At 38.5% G+C, this 13,923-nt stretch overlaps 2 protein-coding genes across 2 annotated transcripts; one reads left to right on the forward strand and one right to left on the reverse strand.

Moving 5' to 3' along the window:
• Nucleotides 1-41: 41 nt before the first annotated feature.
• depdc4 (DEP domain containing 4) lies at nt 42-3,262 on the reverse strand. Its single transcript, XM_033989892.2, has 9 exons — nt 3,104-3,262; nt 2,423-2,828; nt 2,187-2,335; nt 1,887-2,082; nt 1,579-1,823; nt 1,336-1,478; nt 1,002-1,127; nt 847-925; nt 42-756 (listed from the first exon to the last, which is right to left on the reverse strand). The coding sequence occupies exons 1-9, from the start codon at nt 3,186-3,188 to the stop codon at nt 557-559; spliced, it is 1,629 nt and encodes a 542-aa protein (XP_033845783.1). The 5' UTR covers nt 3,189-3,262; the 3' UTR covers nt 42-556.
• Nucleotides 3,263-8,537: 5,275 nt separating this feature from the next.
• Nucleotides 8,538-13,108, forward strand: tcp11l2 (t-complex 11, testis-specific-like 2). The gene is made up of 10 exons (XM_033989977.2): nt 8,538-8,631; nt 10,327-10,510; nt 10,667-10,799; nt 10,872-10,992; nt 11,080-11,303; nt 11,382-11,518; nt 11,599-11,768; nt 11,842-12,023; nt 12,515-12,687; nt 12,827-13,108. The coding sequence occupies exons 2-10, from the start codon at nt 10,339-10,341 to the stop codon at nt 13,087-13,089; spliced, it is 1,575 nt and encodes a 524-aa protein (XP_033845868.1). The 5' UTR covers nt 8,538-8,631; nt 10,327-10,338; the 3' UTR covers nt 13,090-13,108.
• The last annotated feature ends 815 nt before the right edge of the window (nt 13,109-13,923 follow it).

A 13,923-nucleotide genomic window follows, 5' to 3' on the forward strand; every position in this document is an offset into this window, starting at 1 on the left:
CTCTACAAAATAAATGTGGAGAATGAATGATGGAGCTTTCAGGAAAATATTTCATATAATTTATTTCATATTACATAATCAGCCACTGAAATGATTCAACTATGTGTAACATAAGCAGCTGTTAAGGTACATTGATTCATGATTACATGATTCTACCAACCAGAATCAGCTAAGCGTAACCACAAAAACAAAATAATACATGTAGAATATGTAAGCAAAAATTAATTTTGCTTTAATTAAGTGTAATTCAAATGTTAGAACAATATTTATAATAGATGTTACGCTCAAGCTACATTAGTATGATCACCATAATTTCTGTAATGCAGAGAAAAAAACATTAGTCCATTATTTATCAAACTAGTCATGATTAGAAATATATTTTTCTTATTATTCCAGAAAATGATAAGAATTTTATACAATTAGTAAAACAAACAGAATGTATTATACATATTATTTCTCCAGACATTTTGAATACGAGCACTGGGCTTACAGATCTCCCCAGATAAATTGGCCAGGCTTTTACCTGGAAAGGTTTACCAAAAATTAAAAATGGTGTTCAGAAAGTAGTTTGGAAATGCTGGAGAAAGACCACAGGATGATGTTTTTCAAACTCTTTGAGTAACCGTTTCTTTTGTTTGGCTGGCATTTTCTTGTTCATTGAAATATTGTGAAGAAGCATCTTGAGGCTTTCAAGAGTGGCAGCCTCACATTGGTCCTCATACTCCTCTGATGTCATCTGCTGGCAAAAGGTGAAAGCTGCAACACAACAACATTCTACATTTACTTATTCACAGACTTACAAGTGAAGTTACAGATAATAATGACTGATTAAACGGTAAGACAGACTCGGGAGAGTATCTGGATCTTCTCCCTGCTGCATCTTTCTCAGTGTTCCTCTCACACCGTCAATAACAGATTTAGGAATCTGAAATAAAACAGAAATTATGTCTACTAATCTCATCAAAAATGTGTGGAACTTAATATTAAAGATTATACAATACCTTGAAGAGCTCAGTATGATTAGATATTAAAAACAAAAGCAAAGCCTCAGTTTGAGATTGGTGAAGCTTATAATTTTGTACAATTGCTTTCTGAAATGTTCGGCAAACAAGGGTCTTATTATCCATCTAAATGCAGAAGTAAAACACAACAGAATCAGTTTTTGGTCTGTCATGTTCATGTGGAAATGATAAATAAAATAAATCTTGAACTTGGCATGCATGATCTAAGGCTTAGATCATGCATGCCAATAATGTGACTGAGCTTAGACTCTAAGCTCAGTCACATTATCCCATTATAAAAAATACTGATCTATCAAAATACAAAAATAGTTACTTGTTTCTGTAGACAACAGGCTTCTGGGTGAGCTGCAGTGGCCATGAATGTCACCAGTCTTTTGAGTTCATCTCTTACACTTGTGTCAAGAAGTCGAAAACATAACTGGAAGGCTTTAATGGCGTCCTCAATTTTGTTATCATCTAATTACAAGATAACAACAAATGAGTTTATCTTAAAAAAACAAAAATCATATAATTTCAATTTAAATCAAAATCATATATATCAACTGAAATATCTCACTTATCAATTGTAGAATGGCAATATGTATGTCCAGATAGCGTCCAGGGATAAGGGGGCTTTTTTCTTGTCCATTGTAATACTTTGAAATTATGTCAAAAAGAACTCTCTTTTGGTTTGTCAACTGCTCTTTATACTCTGCAAACACATTGTCATATTGTTGACTAAGCTGCTCTCCTGCAGCCACTATCAGTTGGTCAGGAAAGAGCTCAAGAAGGTCTGCTGCAGCAGACAGCCACTCATCTAGCCTAAAAAATGTAATAGTTTAAAATAACATTTGTATATTGGTCAACATTTACAAGAATACTTACTGGGGAAGGTTTAAGGTATCCATCAGTTCCCTCTCCAAGCATGTGTTGGAGATAACAAGGTCTTGTTTGGACAGTGGTGCCAGGCTGGTCTGACGCTGAACCCTGGGAGGAGAGTTCAAAATGGAGTCCAGAACAGGCACTTCAACAGTCTGTAAAAGCTGAAGGAGGGTCTGCTGCTTCCAAACCTCTTCCACCACTATTAAGATTAAATATATAGATGTTTATTTATACACCACCTGCCAAACATTTTCAAATACAGTCATTTCAGAAAATAATGCTGTATGATACCAGCAATATTACCAGCTTTGGAAAGTAAGGTGGTTGTGCTCCTTTTGCCTTGAGATGGTGAAATGGGCAGTTGGACGCTTATAGTCCTCAGTAGCCTATGAATTCTCCTTTCAAATGGGCCAGTAGCAATAGGATTTGAAATGGTCCTTATTTCGGACGGGCTGAGGAGAAAAAGATAACAAAAGAACACCGTATGTCATATTTGCTCTTCCTAAAAATGTGAAAAAATGTCATGAGGTTCAATTTACCTGTAGCTCATGTTCCACTTCGTCTCAAGCTCTCGTGGCTGTACATTTTCAGTGTCTGTGTCCACTATGGTGGTGCAAGGCTCCATAAATCGATACAGGCTTGAAGTACTATCCTCAAAGGAAACTTCCTTTCCTTTGTGAAACAGCTTTGTTCCTACAGGTTCAAAGACTTTGGCTTCCATCAGAGCCTGACACAGGCGTGCAGCTTTAAGACGAGACACTTCACTTGTGCTAAACACTACATTCTGCATCAGAAAACTGAGGACCGCATCCACAGCATCAGAGCCCATGAAGCAGTCTGCATGAACACGAAGATGTCTCCGGCAGTGGCGCACCTCCACCTGTGTCTTTAGTGCATGGATTATGTTGTGCCATAGCTGTGTGGCACCAAAGGGCCCGGAGTAACCTATAAAATATTATGAAGACTGATTGAATACACATAGACACAGTAAAGAGGTAAGAGCACAGTTTATGGGCAAGAATAACAAGCATCCAATAAAACGTTTTGGTATATGATTAAGGACTACAAATAACGTTCGCCTTTACAGATGAAAGGGCAAAGTTCATTTTGCACTTGCCCTTGATGCACGAACAGCAGCCGCAAAGTAACCAAGCGGTGTATTTACGAACAGTAAAGTTGCCTTAAATAGGATTTACGTCTTACTGTGAGCGGACTCTTACCTTGTTGTACATGCAGCACATTTTCACGAAAACTTCGCGTTTGACTGTTTAATCTTCTAAACCGAGGAGTCAAATCTACCGCCATCGGACGTTCTCTTTCAACATTCGTTTTGGTATCTCACGCACGGGACGGCTCGTCAAACTTCTTCTTCTTCTTCTAATAAATTCCGGCAGGCTATACACGACGATGCGCAATGCTGCCCCCTACCGTCGTTAAAGGACATTATATTCTCACATAGAGGCCAGAGCGAGGGAGAAAATGTAGCCTGGTAAACGGTTTTTACTTAATTTATGTCGGACGAAAGTATAGCTTTAATTGAGAAGGTGATAATTCCTTATAGAGCTGCCTCCTCTCTCTACTGTAAATGCTGTATGAAACCAATACATGGATAACAATTTCCAGGTTACCACAATGACAGAGGTAACTAGTGTGCTTACTAATTTTAAATAGACAAGCAGCCAAACCACAATGTCCAAGTCGCAGCCTTTATCTTTTCGACAAGTGGTCTCACACTCCCAATCTTTTTGCCATATATTAGTAAGATGTTGTTTACAGACTGTAGCATTCCTGCTTTGCCAATGATAGAACCAGATTAACGCACTCATCCTGAAGTGACTCTTTTTCTAGCCAGAAAATCAGCTTCTTCGTTTCCCAAAATCCCAGCATGTCCCCTTGACCCCATATTATCAATTCAATTAAGAAAACACAAAATCAAGATAAAAATCAGGACAAACCTCAGATGCCCTGTGATTAAACCCCCTGTGATTAAAATATGGACAGTTTAATTTTGACTACTCAAAAATTCCTGAAAGCAGATATGTGCAGTTCTTTTTTCCACAACGGCAAAGGAGATTACACCAGGCCCATCACCATATTTTCCACAGCCCCATAGCTTCTGCCACTTTCGCATTGGGAAAGCAAACTCTAAGGGCTTTTAACTGTCCAGTCTTTTTAACACAGATTGAGATGCGGCCCCAAAAACTACACACCCATAGTCAAGTACAGGTCTGACCATGGTTCTGAAGATCAGCTGGATAGAGTACCCCAGTTAGTCCCTGACAGATCACTCCTAATGTTTATCACCTTCTCACTTTTACTGACAATGTTATCTACATGGACTTTCCAAGTGAACTTCTCATCAAACAATAAACCTAAAAATGTAAACACTTTAACCCTTGCAATAGGTAAGTTATACATGGTAAGACTATTGGAAGGAATTTTCCTTTTCAAACCAAAGATCATAAACTTGCTTTTTTCAATTGACAATTTAAATGTCCATTTATTTCCCCACTGAATAACTTGTTGAGAGCCTTCTGAGTTTCTGTGAAGACATAATTGACATTCCGCCCACTCCCCCAGACAGCGCCATCAGCAAACAATGACTTACCAAATGTATCATAAACACAGTGAAATATATCATTAACTATAATGTTAAATAAAATGTGGCTAATAACTGCTCCTTGGGGTATGCCATTTTCTATCTCTGCTATTTCTAATACACAAGTGCCAAACACATAGAGAAGCAAACATTAGGTCAAGACTCCTTCCATGAGATTGGATCTACCCATGTTGGTGCGTCAGTATTTAAAACAACTATGTTTTTTGTTTAAGAGCAAAATGACGAGGCTCACTGCAACAGTTACAGAGAGAGGGGTGACAATTTCCCAATATAAAGTGAATTGGAGCCAGACTCGGTGGAGCCGGAAGTGCGACCATGATCACTTCCTATTTGTAACGCGGTGGCTAGTGAGTTAGTTATGTCCAGTTATATATATATTGTCTATGGTAATCACACACTCAAGTGTCCCCCCATTTAATGGACTTGTATTGAATAACTGTTCTTATAAACATTGCTCATCCCCCACCACTTCTATCTGGTCTATCTTTCCAGAGACACTCAAAACCTAGAACAATAAAATCAAGGTTAGGCTTCAGCCAGATTTATTGAACACATATGGGGTCTGGTTTTGGCACAGACTCCCTAATAATTTGTTTCCATTTCCTGCCCATTTGCAATTAAACATCTTGTGTTCCATTGCAAGATGTAAAAAATGAGAAATAAGTTAAGTACATTCAAGACTGTCTATAAACGCACCATTGTCATCAAAGTCATCAATTGATTGTCTGAAGAATCAGATTAACTCACTTGGATTGTCCTCATAAACTAGAACAGGCTCTGTGGAGAGCACCTCTTGGGCCACAAGAATCTATCTGTGGATTCAGCTACAAATAGCATAATAACTGATCTGGAGTTCTTTTCACAAGACCCAAATAACATTTGAATAGCTAAAGTACTTTGCTCTCCAACTGCAGCAGGGGACAGTCGAGGCTGCACAGGCAACCTCAAGTGACTCCCTCTACTCTCTTCATGGCTTCAGTATATGTCATTTTGTGCTGCTGACTGTACCCTCTTGACTTTCACAAAAAGGCTACACTCCCTAGAAGATGCCATATGAGCTTCACCACAGTTTCAGCTCTTAAGGGCTGAAGCATCACACTAAGAGATATCATGATTGAAGCACCTTAATGGGGGCCTAACATAGACCCTAACTTGGAATGATAAACAGCCAATAAACACTCTTGACAGAAGACTGTTTCTTTTTACATTACCACCCTCCCGGGTTATAAAACGACAACAACAACAACAACAACAACAACAACAACAACAACAACAAACTTTATTTATAAAGCGCTTTTCATACAAGAAAAATGTAACACAAAGTGCTTTACAGTGCACTAAAATCAGTCCCACCCACCAAACCCACCCAACCACCCCACAGCCCAACAACCCAACCCCAACACATCAATAAACACAACCAGAGAACCCCCACCCCAACGCACACTCCCACCCTCCACCCCAACATGTGTTAAAATACCTTTGGTTTCATTAAAATAAGTTTAAATGCCATAGGCTGGATAAAGATGAACCAGATGAGAGAGCGCCACCAGAGGAACCATCTGCACCAGGAGCAGGGTCACCCGCAGCCACAGGACACCAGCCCGGGGCCCAGAGAAGAGATGAGGTCAAGACCAAACCTCCAGGGCCCACGAGCCAGGGCCCAGCAGCCACAGCCAACCACAGCTCCCGGTGCAGAGGGCTCCTCAGAGGAAACACTGGCAAATATAAAATGATTAAAAGAAATAAAATAAGTCAAAGCTAAACAAGTAAAGAAAACATAAGTAAAACATGGATATCAACATACACTAGCCAGCCTGAATAAATAGAGAAGTAAGCTAAAGTGATAAATACTAATCAAAAGCTATGCTAAAAAGATCTTGAGCCTGCTTTTAAAACCTGAATGTTCTCTGCGGCCCTGAGGTCCTCCGGCAGACTGTTCCATAGACGGGGGCCATAAAACTGGAAAAAGGCCTCTCCGTGAGTGTGTGTCCTGACTTTGGGGATGACTAGGAGCCTGCTGCCGGAGGAGCGCAGGGGCCACGAGGGTTCATAGGATAAAAGCGGTTCTGTAAGATAAGAAGGCCCAAGACCATTAAGACATTTAAAAACCAGTAAAAGAACCTTAAAATCGATCCTGAAACACACAGGGAGCCAATGCAGGGATTCTAAAACCGCCCCCTGGTCTTAGTCAGGACACGCGCTGCTGAATTTTGTAATAATTGTAGACCTGAAATAGCCTTTTTGGGAAGACCAGAGAGCAGGGCATTACAGTAGTCTATACGACTGGTGATAAAAGCATCAGCGTCTCTGTGTTGGCCTGAGAGAGAATGGGACGGACTCTGGCTATGTTTTTCAAATGGTAAAAAAAAATGTTTGTGATGTTTTTAATGTGTGGAATAAAAGTCAGCTCAGAGTCAAAAATAACACCCAGGTTTCTTACTTGTGATGATGGATTAAAAGACTGTGACTGTAATTTGGGTAAAAGTTTCTCTCTCTGGGCCTCAGGACCGATGATTAAAACCTCAGTTTTGTCCTGGTTAAGCTGGAGGAAGTTTTCTGCCATCCAGGATGTGATGTCTAAAATACAGTTAAAAAGAGCATCCACTGGGCTGGTGTCATCAGGAGACATGGAGATGTAAAGCTGTGTATCATTTGCATAGCTGTGGAAGCTGATTCCATGTCTCCTGATGACATCACCAAGAGAGAGCAAGTACAGGTTAAAAAGTATAGGACCTAAAATGGAACCCTGGGGCACTCCACATGTGATTTTATGAACCTGAGAGGAGTAGGCGTCTAAACTTACCATAAATGTTCTGTCTGTGAGGTAGGAAGTAAACCATTTGTGTACAGTACCAGAGGCCGACCAGGTGTTTGAGTCTGTTTAAAAGAATAGTGTGGTCTACTGTATCAAAGGCAGCGCTTAGATCCAGTAGAACAAACACTGTCACCTGTTTAGAATCATAATTTAGTCTAAAATCATTTAAAATCTTTGTCAAGGCTGTCGCTGTACTGTGGTTTACTCTAAAACCAGACTGACATTCTTCAAGAATGTTCTGTGTGTTTAAAAAATAATTAAGATGGGTAAAAACATGTTTTTCTAAAATTTTGCTTAAAAATGGTAAGTTAGACACTGGTCTATAATTGTTAAAATCATTAAAATCTAAATTGCTCTTCTTCAGCAGGGGCCTCACAAGCTGACAAGCTGGAGACCAGCTAAGCAACGTAGCCCCCAAAATTACTTCTCCAACTCCAGTGATGAGCTCATCAGTGTCCTTTCAGGTTGAGGATGAGGCAGATGTGGAGCAATCACCCTCATACAGGCCGCAAGGCAGCGATAGGTCACCAGCTCCACCTGCCAGCCAGGACTTGCATCAAGATTGGGGGAGCGGCTGAAAAGCTACAAGGGCAGAAGGCTGCCGGCAGCCAAAACCTCCACAAAGCAATTCCTAGCAGCGTCCCAAAGCAGTAGTTACTTCAATGAGAGCACTGAGCGCTTCATCCCTGCTACTGGCCTACCAGGTGAAGATGTAGAGCCCCTAGAATAAAAATGTAGCCTATACCAGCAATCTACATACAACAGCCTATTTTGCAGGCAGGGAAATGTAGGTAGTAACTTGTATTCTGTAAATTGTGAATATTTTTTTATGTAGGCCTAGGCCCATGTTTTGACAATATATGGCTATCTATAGAAGGTTATTATTACACATGTTCTGCAAGCCCTGTGTTCTTAATACAGTACGTCAATGACATTAGTTGAGGTCACATCCGTAAACAAAGACACTGAACGTGAAAGGGGGGGAGGGGGACTGTACCATTTTAAAGACAGGGTTACCGGCACAAATTATGTGACATCCTTGCTTTTTCTAAGGAATAATGTGTTAAATATGTACATATATCCTGCTTGAATGTAAAAAACGCCAAATGAGAGCTGATAAACGACATATCAGAGTCAATTTTAGATGTCGGTCCCCTGTTGGAAGAGTAAATGGTTTAGTCTATTTGTGCCCGAGGAGCTGAGAGAAACAAGTACCTTTAACAAAGTGACGACCAGAGCAGAGCAACGGTCAATCTTCAATCTCTCCTGAGCTGTTTTTCTTGCAAGTCTCCATTTGGGGAGACTTAAAGGAGGTAATACACGCTTCCACATTGAATCTACACTTATATCTCACGGACTTTTTGTCAACTTTATTTGGCTGATTTCCTTTGTTGGGCGGAAACTCGGTTACAAAACCAAATAACTAAATAAACCAGACCCAGTAATGCTGTAATTTATGCAGTTGGTGAGCCTAGAGTTGGACAAGTTACACAATTGACAATATAGGTGGCCTAACACAACGTTTTTTTTGTTGATTATTGACAACTTTACAGCGTTCTAAAAATAATATTTGTAATGACAATATAACCCATGGTGTGCGTGTATGTGTGTGTGTGTTACAGATACATCTAAAGCATTTTATTAACATCCTTGAGGTCTTGTTTTGGTCTGGGACCCTGATCACGTGTACCCTGTTCTTACGCGTGTGTGGACATTTTTTTTTATCCATGTGCTTTGCTATGTAACCAAAGATTTTCCTTCTATGGCTGACAGACAGATGGCTGCGTCCAATAGGAATAGCCAGCTTGTCTATGGTGCAGCCCACGGCTTTGTTTACATTATACTGCAGTAAAATCCCTTTGCCAGCGTACTGTCTTTGTTAGTTCGAAGTCAGTACAAGGAGAACTCGTGTTTTGGATCATTTTGTTTAGTTCTCATCAAAGTATGGTATGTAATAATTATTAGTAGTTATTATTATTAGTAGTTATTTGGTTATTAGGCGCTGTCATATGATTTTTTTTAGTATCTTAGATAAATGTAACCTACAATTTATTTCTTACTTCAGTTTTGCTATTTTTTACATAGGAGTACTTATAAAACATATCTTTAGTCATGTTTCAGTAATTAGGAGAACATTACTATTTTGTTCTGTTGTGTAGATTTTTAAGTTGTGTGTAGGCCTATATGTTTTCAGTACAGGTTTTTGGACACAGGTTTATAAATGCACCCCCACAGTTGTACTATCTTTAAACAGAACTATCAGCAAGTGGGTGTGTGTGTTCATTTTTGGCTGTCGATAAGTGAGACCAGAGAAGGTGACAGTGGCACCCAATGGTCATTCTAGCAATACTGTGATTCTGTAGATAATTTTATAAATAATCTTTTTGCTGATCTAAAATCATAAGTAAAATAATCTTCTCATCTTCTTATCACTTTGAAACTGTATATTTTCTGCTGTTGTTTGCATGAAACAACAGCAGACAAGTGAGACCAGTGAAACAGGATCTTTATGACTGTTGCGTCGCTTTGTTGCCCTGGAAACATTTGATTGTAGTTGGGACCAGACTGTGTCCCTTTTATTGCCAAGAAATTCTAGAAATAAGAGTTCCTTGTGAAAACAGGTGGCCATGAAAAGATCCAGAACATTTGAGTTCCCATGAGGACTACAAAATGGCCCCATCTTCACGACAACTGGTGTTTTTGTGACACATTGTTAACCATCTTGTTAATGATGAGTGAATTGCATTGTCACACAGTTGTCACACTCTCTTTTGTTCTGTTTCATAAAACTCTAAGTCTGTTATCTGCTAATGTCAATTTTACTCTGATATATATATATTTTTTCCATTAAAGCATATAAAATATGTTTAACAGAAACAAAATATTTAATGTATTAAACTTTTATTAAGACCTATTACATTCTTATTTAAGCTGAATGGAATTTACATTTTATAAATTGTTAAAGAGGTTGGAGCTGTTAATCACTCATTTGTATATTGTAATTGCAGTATTAACTCACCATGCCTCTAAATGATGAGAGACCTGGCTCCATGTCTGCCAGTGGTGAGGACCACTGCAGCGATGTGGAGTCCTCCTCAGAGCACTGTGACAGTATCACATCTGCAAGTGACCTGGACTGCTCCCAGGAGGGCTTTGCAAGCAATAACTCCAGCAAACATTGCACACCGTCCTGTAAGTTTTTTTTCTTATTTTAAGATGTACCAAAATACTCCTCTATATTTCTGTACTTCATATGCAGTGACTTAGTTGTTTGTTTTCTCATTTGTGAAAATGAGAAACGTGTGTTTGTTTACTTATTGGACCTGTTTCACATTTGCCCTCCCACAGCTAGCCCACCCAAAGCACTCACCTTGGATGAAGTCATGGATTCTGCCAGAGAACTTTCAAACCTGACTCTTGCTCATGAGATTATTGTGAATCCAAACTTTCACTTTGAACCTTACAGCCCACCACAGGATAGGTATAACACATTTAATTATTTATTTCACTTTTACAAATACTTATGAGTAAAATGTCAACCTTTGCTTTTCAGTTTATTTAAGTTGGTTAAAGATAATCTCCACAAAGCATTCTGGGATATCCTGGAGGCTGAGCTCAATGATGATCCACCTGAGTATGGACAAGCCATTAGACTTCTGGAGGAAATCAGAGAGGTTAGCTCCCACATCCAGAAACACATTTGTGATGTTTTTAAATGTTTGCTGGTCAATAACCTTTTTAATGTTATCTCTGGTCATTAGATAATGTTGTCAGTCCTCTACCCTGGTGCCAGTCGTATGCGGACCCAGATTATGGAGGTGCTGGATATTGACCTAATTCGTAAGCAGGTGGATAATGATGTCATAGACATACAGGGGATTACATCATACATTATTACTACCATGGGCAAACTATGTGCACCATTAAGGGATGAAGAAATCAAGAAGCTTCGACAAAACACAGACAACATAGTGACACTTTTCAGGTGAGGACAAAAAAAATAAAGTGATTTTAATTTGATGGTGTAATTATAAACTTGTATATATTGGCTGACCCTGTTTAGGGAGATCTTCCGTGTGCTGGACCTTATGAAAGCTGATATGGTAAACTTGGAATTAAATGTTATACGGCCTGTGCTACTCAGACAAGGTGTTGAATATGAAAGGGGACGCTTCCAAAACATTTTGGACAAAATACCCAGTAAGTGACAGAACAACCTAATTTATTCAAATCAATTTATTAACAAGGATAAAATAATAATAATCTGTCCCTTATCTCAGATGCACTAGATAACACCACCAAGTGGATCAAATGTGCACTGGAGGAGTTGCAGTCTGCTGTCAGCTCCACTGAAGTGAAGCAAACAGCTGTGCCTGGGCCTTTCCAGGTCCTAAACACTGCCTTCCTCCATCTCCTCACATGGGACTACACCAAGAACACACTACCAGAGGTAATTTTCTTGCTCGCATTCACATTCTACCTCTGAGTGAAATTACTTTCTAATAATTTATTTTCTATGTTAGACCTTGATGACAGATGAGGGACGTCTACAACAGATTCAGGAGCATTTACAGCAGTGTCAGGCAGTCAATGAAGTACTGCTTATTGTTTACAGTACAATTGGAGGACCTATTCAGGACCTGCCCACTCTGTCCGAGCGTCTAAAGAGGATGACTAACGTTCTACTGGATGGAATGCACAGACCGTTAGTGCACTTGTTTATTTTTATTTTAATCAAGCAAACAGTTACGACCACTGAGAGTTTGCATAAATGACGTCAATTTGTGAAAGAGTTGCATGTAGGAAGTTAAATTAATTTCTTCTATCCCCAACAGCCTGCATATTAAAAGTGAAGAGAGTTAATAGTCTATGATTATGCTATGGCATAATTTTTATGTTAAGTATTCTTAAAGGTGCATACTATGTAGCTTTTCTGGTGGGGGTCTGCAACTGGCTTGTCTCCATGGAGCTATTGCTTGTGTTTTCTCATCTGTGTTTATGGTCAAAAGGAATTAAAAGTACCCATAAGATTGATTACACAAAAATGTATTTGGTGAGCATGCATCGCAGTTTATTGTTGTGTCGGGCTGCATATTTGCAGAGTGGTCATTATGTTATGCCCATATATCCTAAAGTTCTTTGCTGAAACAAAACATGAAAACAAAAAAATACAACCACTTTCTTAATATTTTTCAGTGACTTTAACCTTGAGGAGACGCTACAGGGCATAAGTGCACAAATCTGCTGTGAATTAAACAAGTCTCTAACAGAGAGAGGTTACTCACCATTGACCCCAACATTGCAAGCCACTCTTACAGGACAGATATGCAGCATCACCCAGAAGGATAATCCCATCCGCACACTAGTTGGTAAGATCAGTGGAACTGGAATATTTTTGTTGTGGTCTTTGTTGTTTTCTTTGATTAAGCTATTACATTTTACATTTTATTACAAGTATATATTTTGTCTGTTAATAATATAGTAATAACTATTTGTTAATTTTTATAGAGGATCGTTTCCAACAGTACTTCAAAATGCTCATCTGTGATGCAAAGCCTCAAGGGAAACTTGAACAAGTACCAGCTGGTCTGACCATCATCAAATATGACCTAATGCCAGTGGCAGCTCAGTTCTTGTCTTTGGTTAACTACAATAAGACTGTCTATGGACCTTATTACGCCGATATCATCAGGAGGCTCATGTTCAACAATGCTCCATCTGAAGAAAGGCCATCTCACAGTGCAGCTCAGGAAACAGCTGTGTCAAAATAAACTTCTGATCGCAATTAAATTTAGAAATACATTCTTGGGGAAACTACTACTTTGTTTAAAAGGTGTATTAAATAAGTTACTACATTATAAAAAAACACAGCTTAATACAATCAGGGATCATTTCTGAAATAACTTTTGTGAAAAAGGCTTGACAAGTTTTTACTCCAGTCTTGCTATTTCGAAGTGACTATAATAGCAATTTGTGTATTTTTACTTGTCAGTACAGTAATATAAAACTCCTTTTACTTTGAAAGGAGTCTAAACAGAAAAAAAAATAAAAATCTTATATGTTAAATAAAGTATACAAAGCAATGAAAATATTTTCAGCCCAAAACAGCCAATTATAACTTTATGCAAGTCTGTTGACATGGACTATACTGATACATTTATTACACTTTGTTTCTTGTTAACTTTGTTTAACTAATAGTTGGCTACATTTAAATGGGAAGTAGAATGCAAAATATTATGGTAAATAAAATACAATGGACATGCTATTTATCTTTTGTTCTAGCTAATTAAATAATAATTGTTTGCATGAGTCGTCTTTGTTTATGTATCGAGTTAAAAGCTAGTGAAAACTTTGCATTTCTGTTACGTTAGGAGGTATCTTTTACAGTATTGTAAGTGTATTCAGTCTGGAAATGACAGTTGTTTTGTTTTTTCATTGTCTAAAAATGGACCCAAAGATTCAAAAAGAGAAGTTGATTATGTGTTTACAATTGTCATTTGTTTATTTACACAAACTGACATGAGACTATTAAAAATAAAGAATATGAACATCTATGGGTTTCAGATGGCATCACAGAAGTATTATGATGTAAAATAACTTCACAA

The sequence above is a fragment of the Periophthalmus magnuspinnatus genome, chromosome 23 (genome assembly GCF_009829125.3).
Source record: "Periophthalmus magnuspinnatus isolate fPerMag1 chromosome 23, fPerMag1.2.pri, whole genome shotgun sequence".
Lineage (NCBI taxonomy): Eukaryota > Metazoa > Chordata > Actinopteri > Gobiiformes > Gobiidae > Periophthalmus > Periophthalmus magnuspinnatus.

What these genes read in the sequence shown, in the direction of transcription:
- depdc4 (XM_033989892.2), bottom strand. Translation starts at nt 3,188, where the DNA reads ATGGCGGTAGATTTGACTCCTCGGTTTAGAAGATTAAACAGTCAAACG. An exon ending in CACCTTACTTTCCAAAGCTG is followed by an intron (nt 2,083 to 2,186) that starts GTAATATTGCTG and finishes TAATCTTAATAG; the next exon opens with TGGTGGAAGAGGTTTGGAAG. An exon ending in AGATCCAGATACTCTCCCGA is followed by an intron (nt 757 to 846) that starts GTCTGTCTTACC and finishes GTTGTGTTGCAG; the next exon opens with CTTTCACCTTTTGCCAGCAG.
- tcp11l2 (XM_033989977.2), top strand. Translation starts at nt 10,339, where the DNA reads ATGCCTCTAAATGATGAGAGACCTGGCTCCATGTCTGCCAGTGGTGAG. An exon ending in AACATAGTGACACTTTTCAG is followed by an intron (nt 11,304 to 11,381) that starts GTGAGGACAAAA and finishes GACCCTGTTTAG; the next exon opens with GGAGATCTTCCGTGTGCTGG. An exon ending in CATTTTGGACAAAATACCCA is followed by an intron (nt 11,519 to 11,598) that starts GTAAGTGACAGA and finishes CCCTTATCTCAG; the next exon opens with ATGCACTAGATAACACCACC.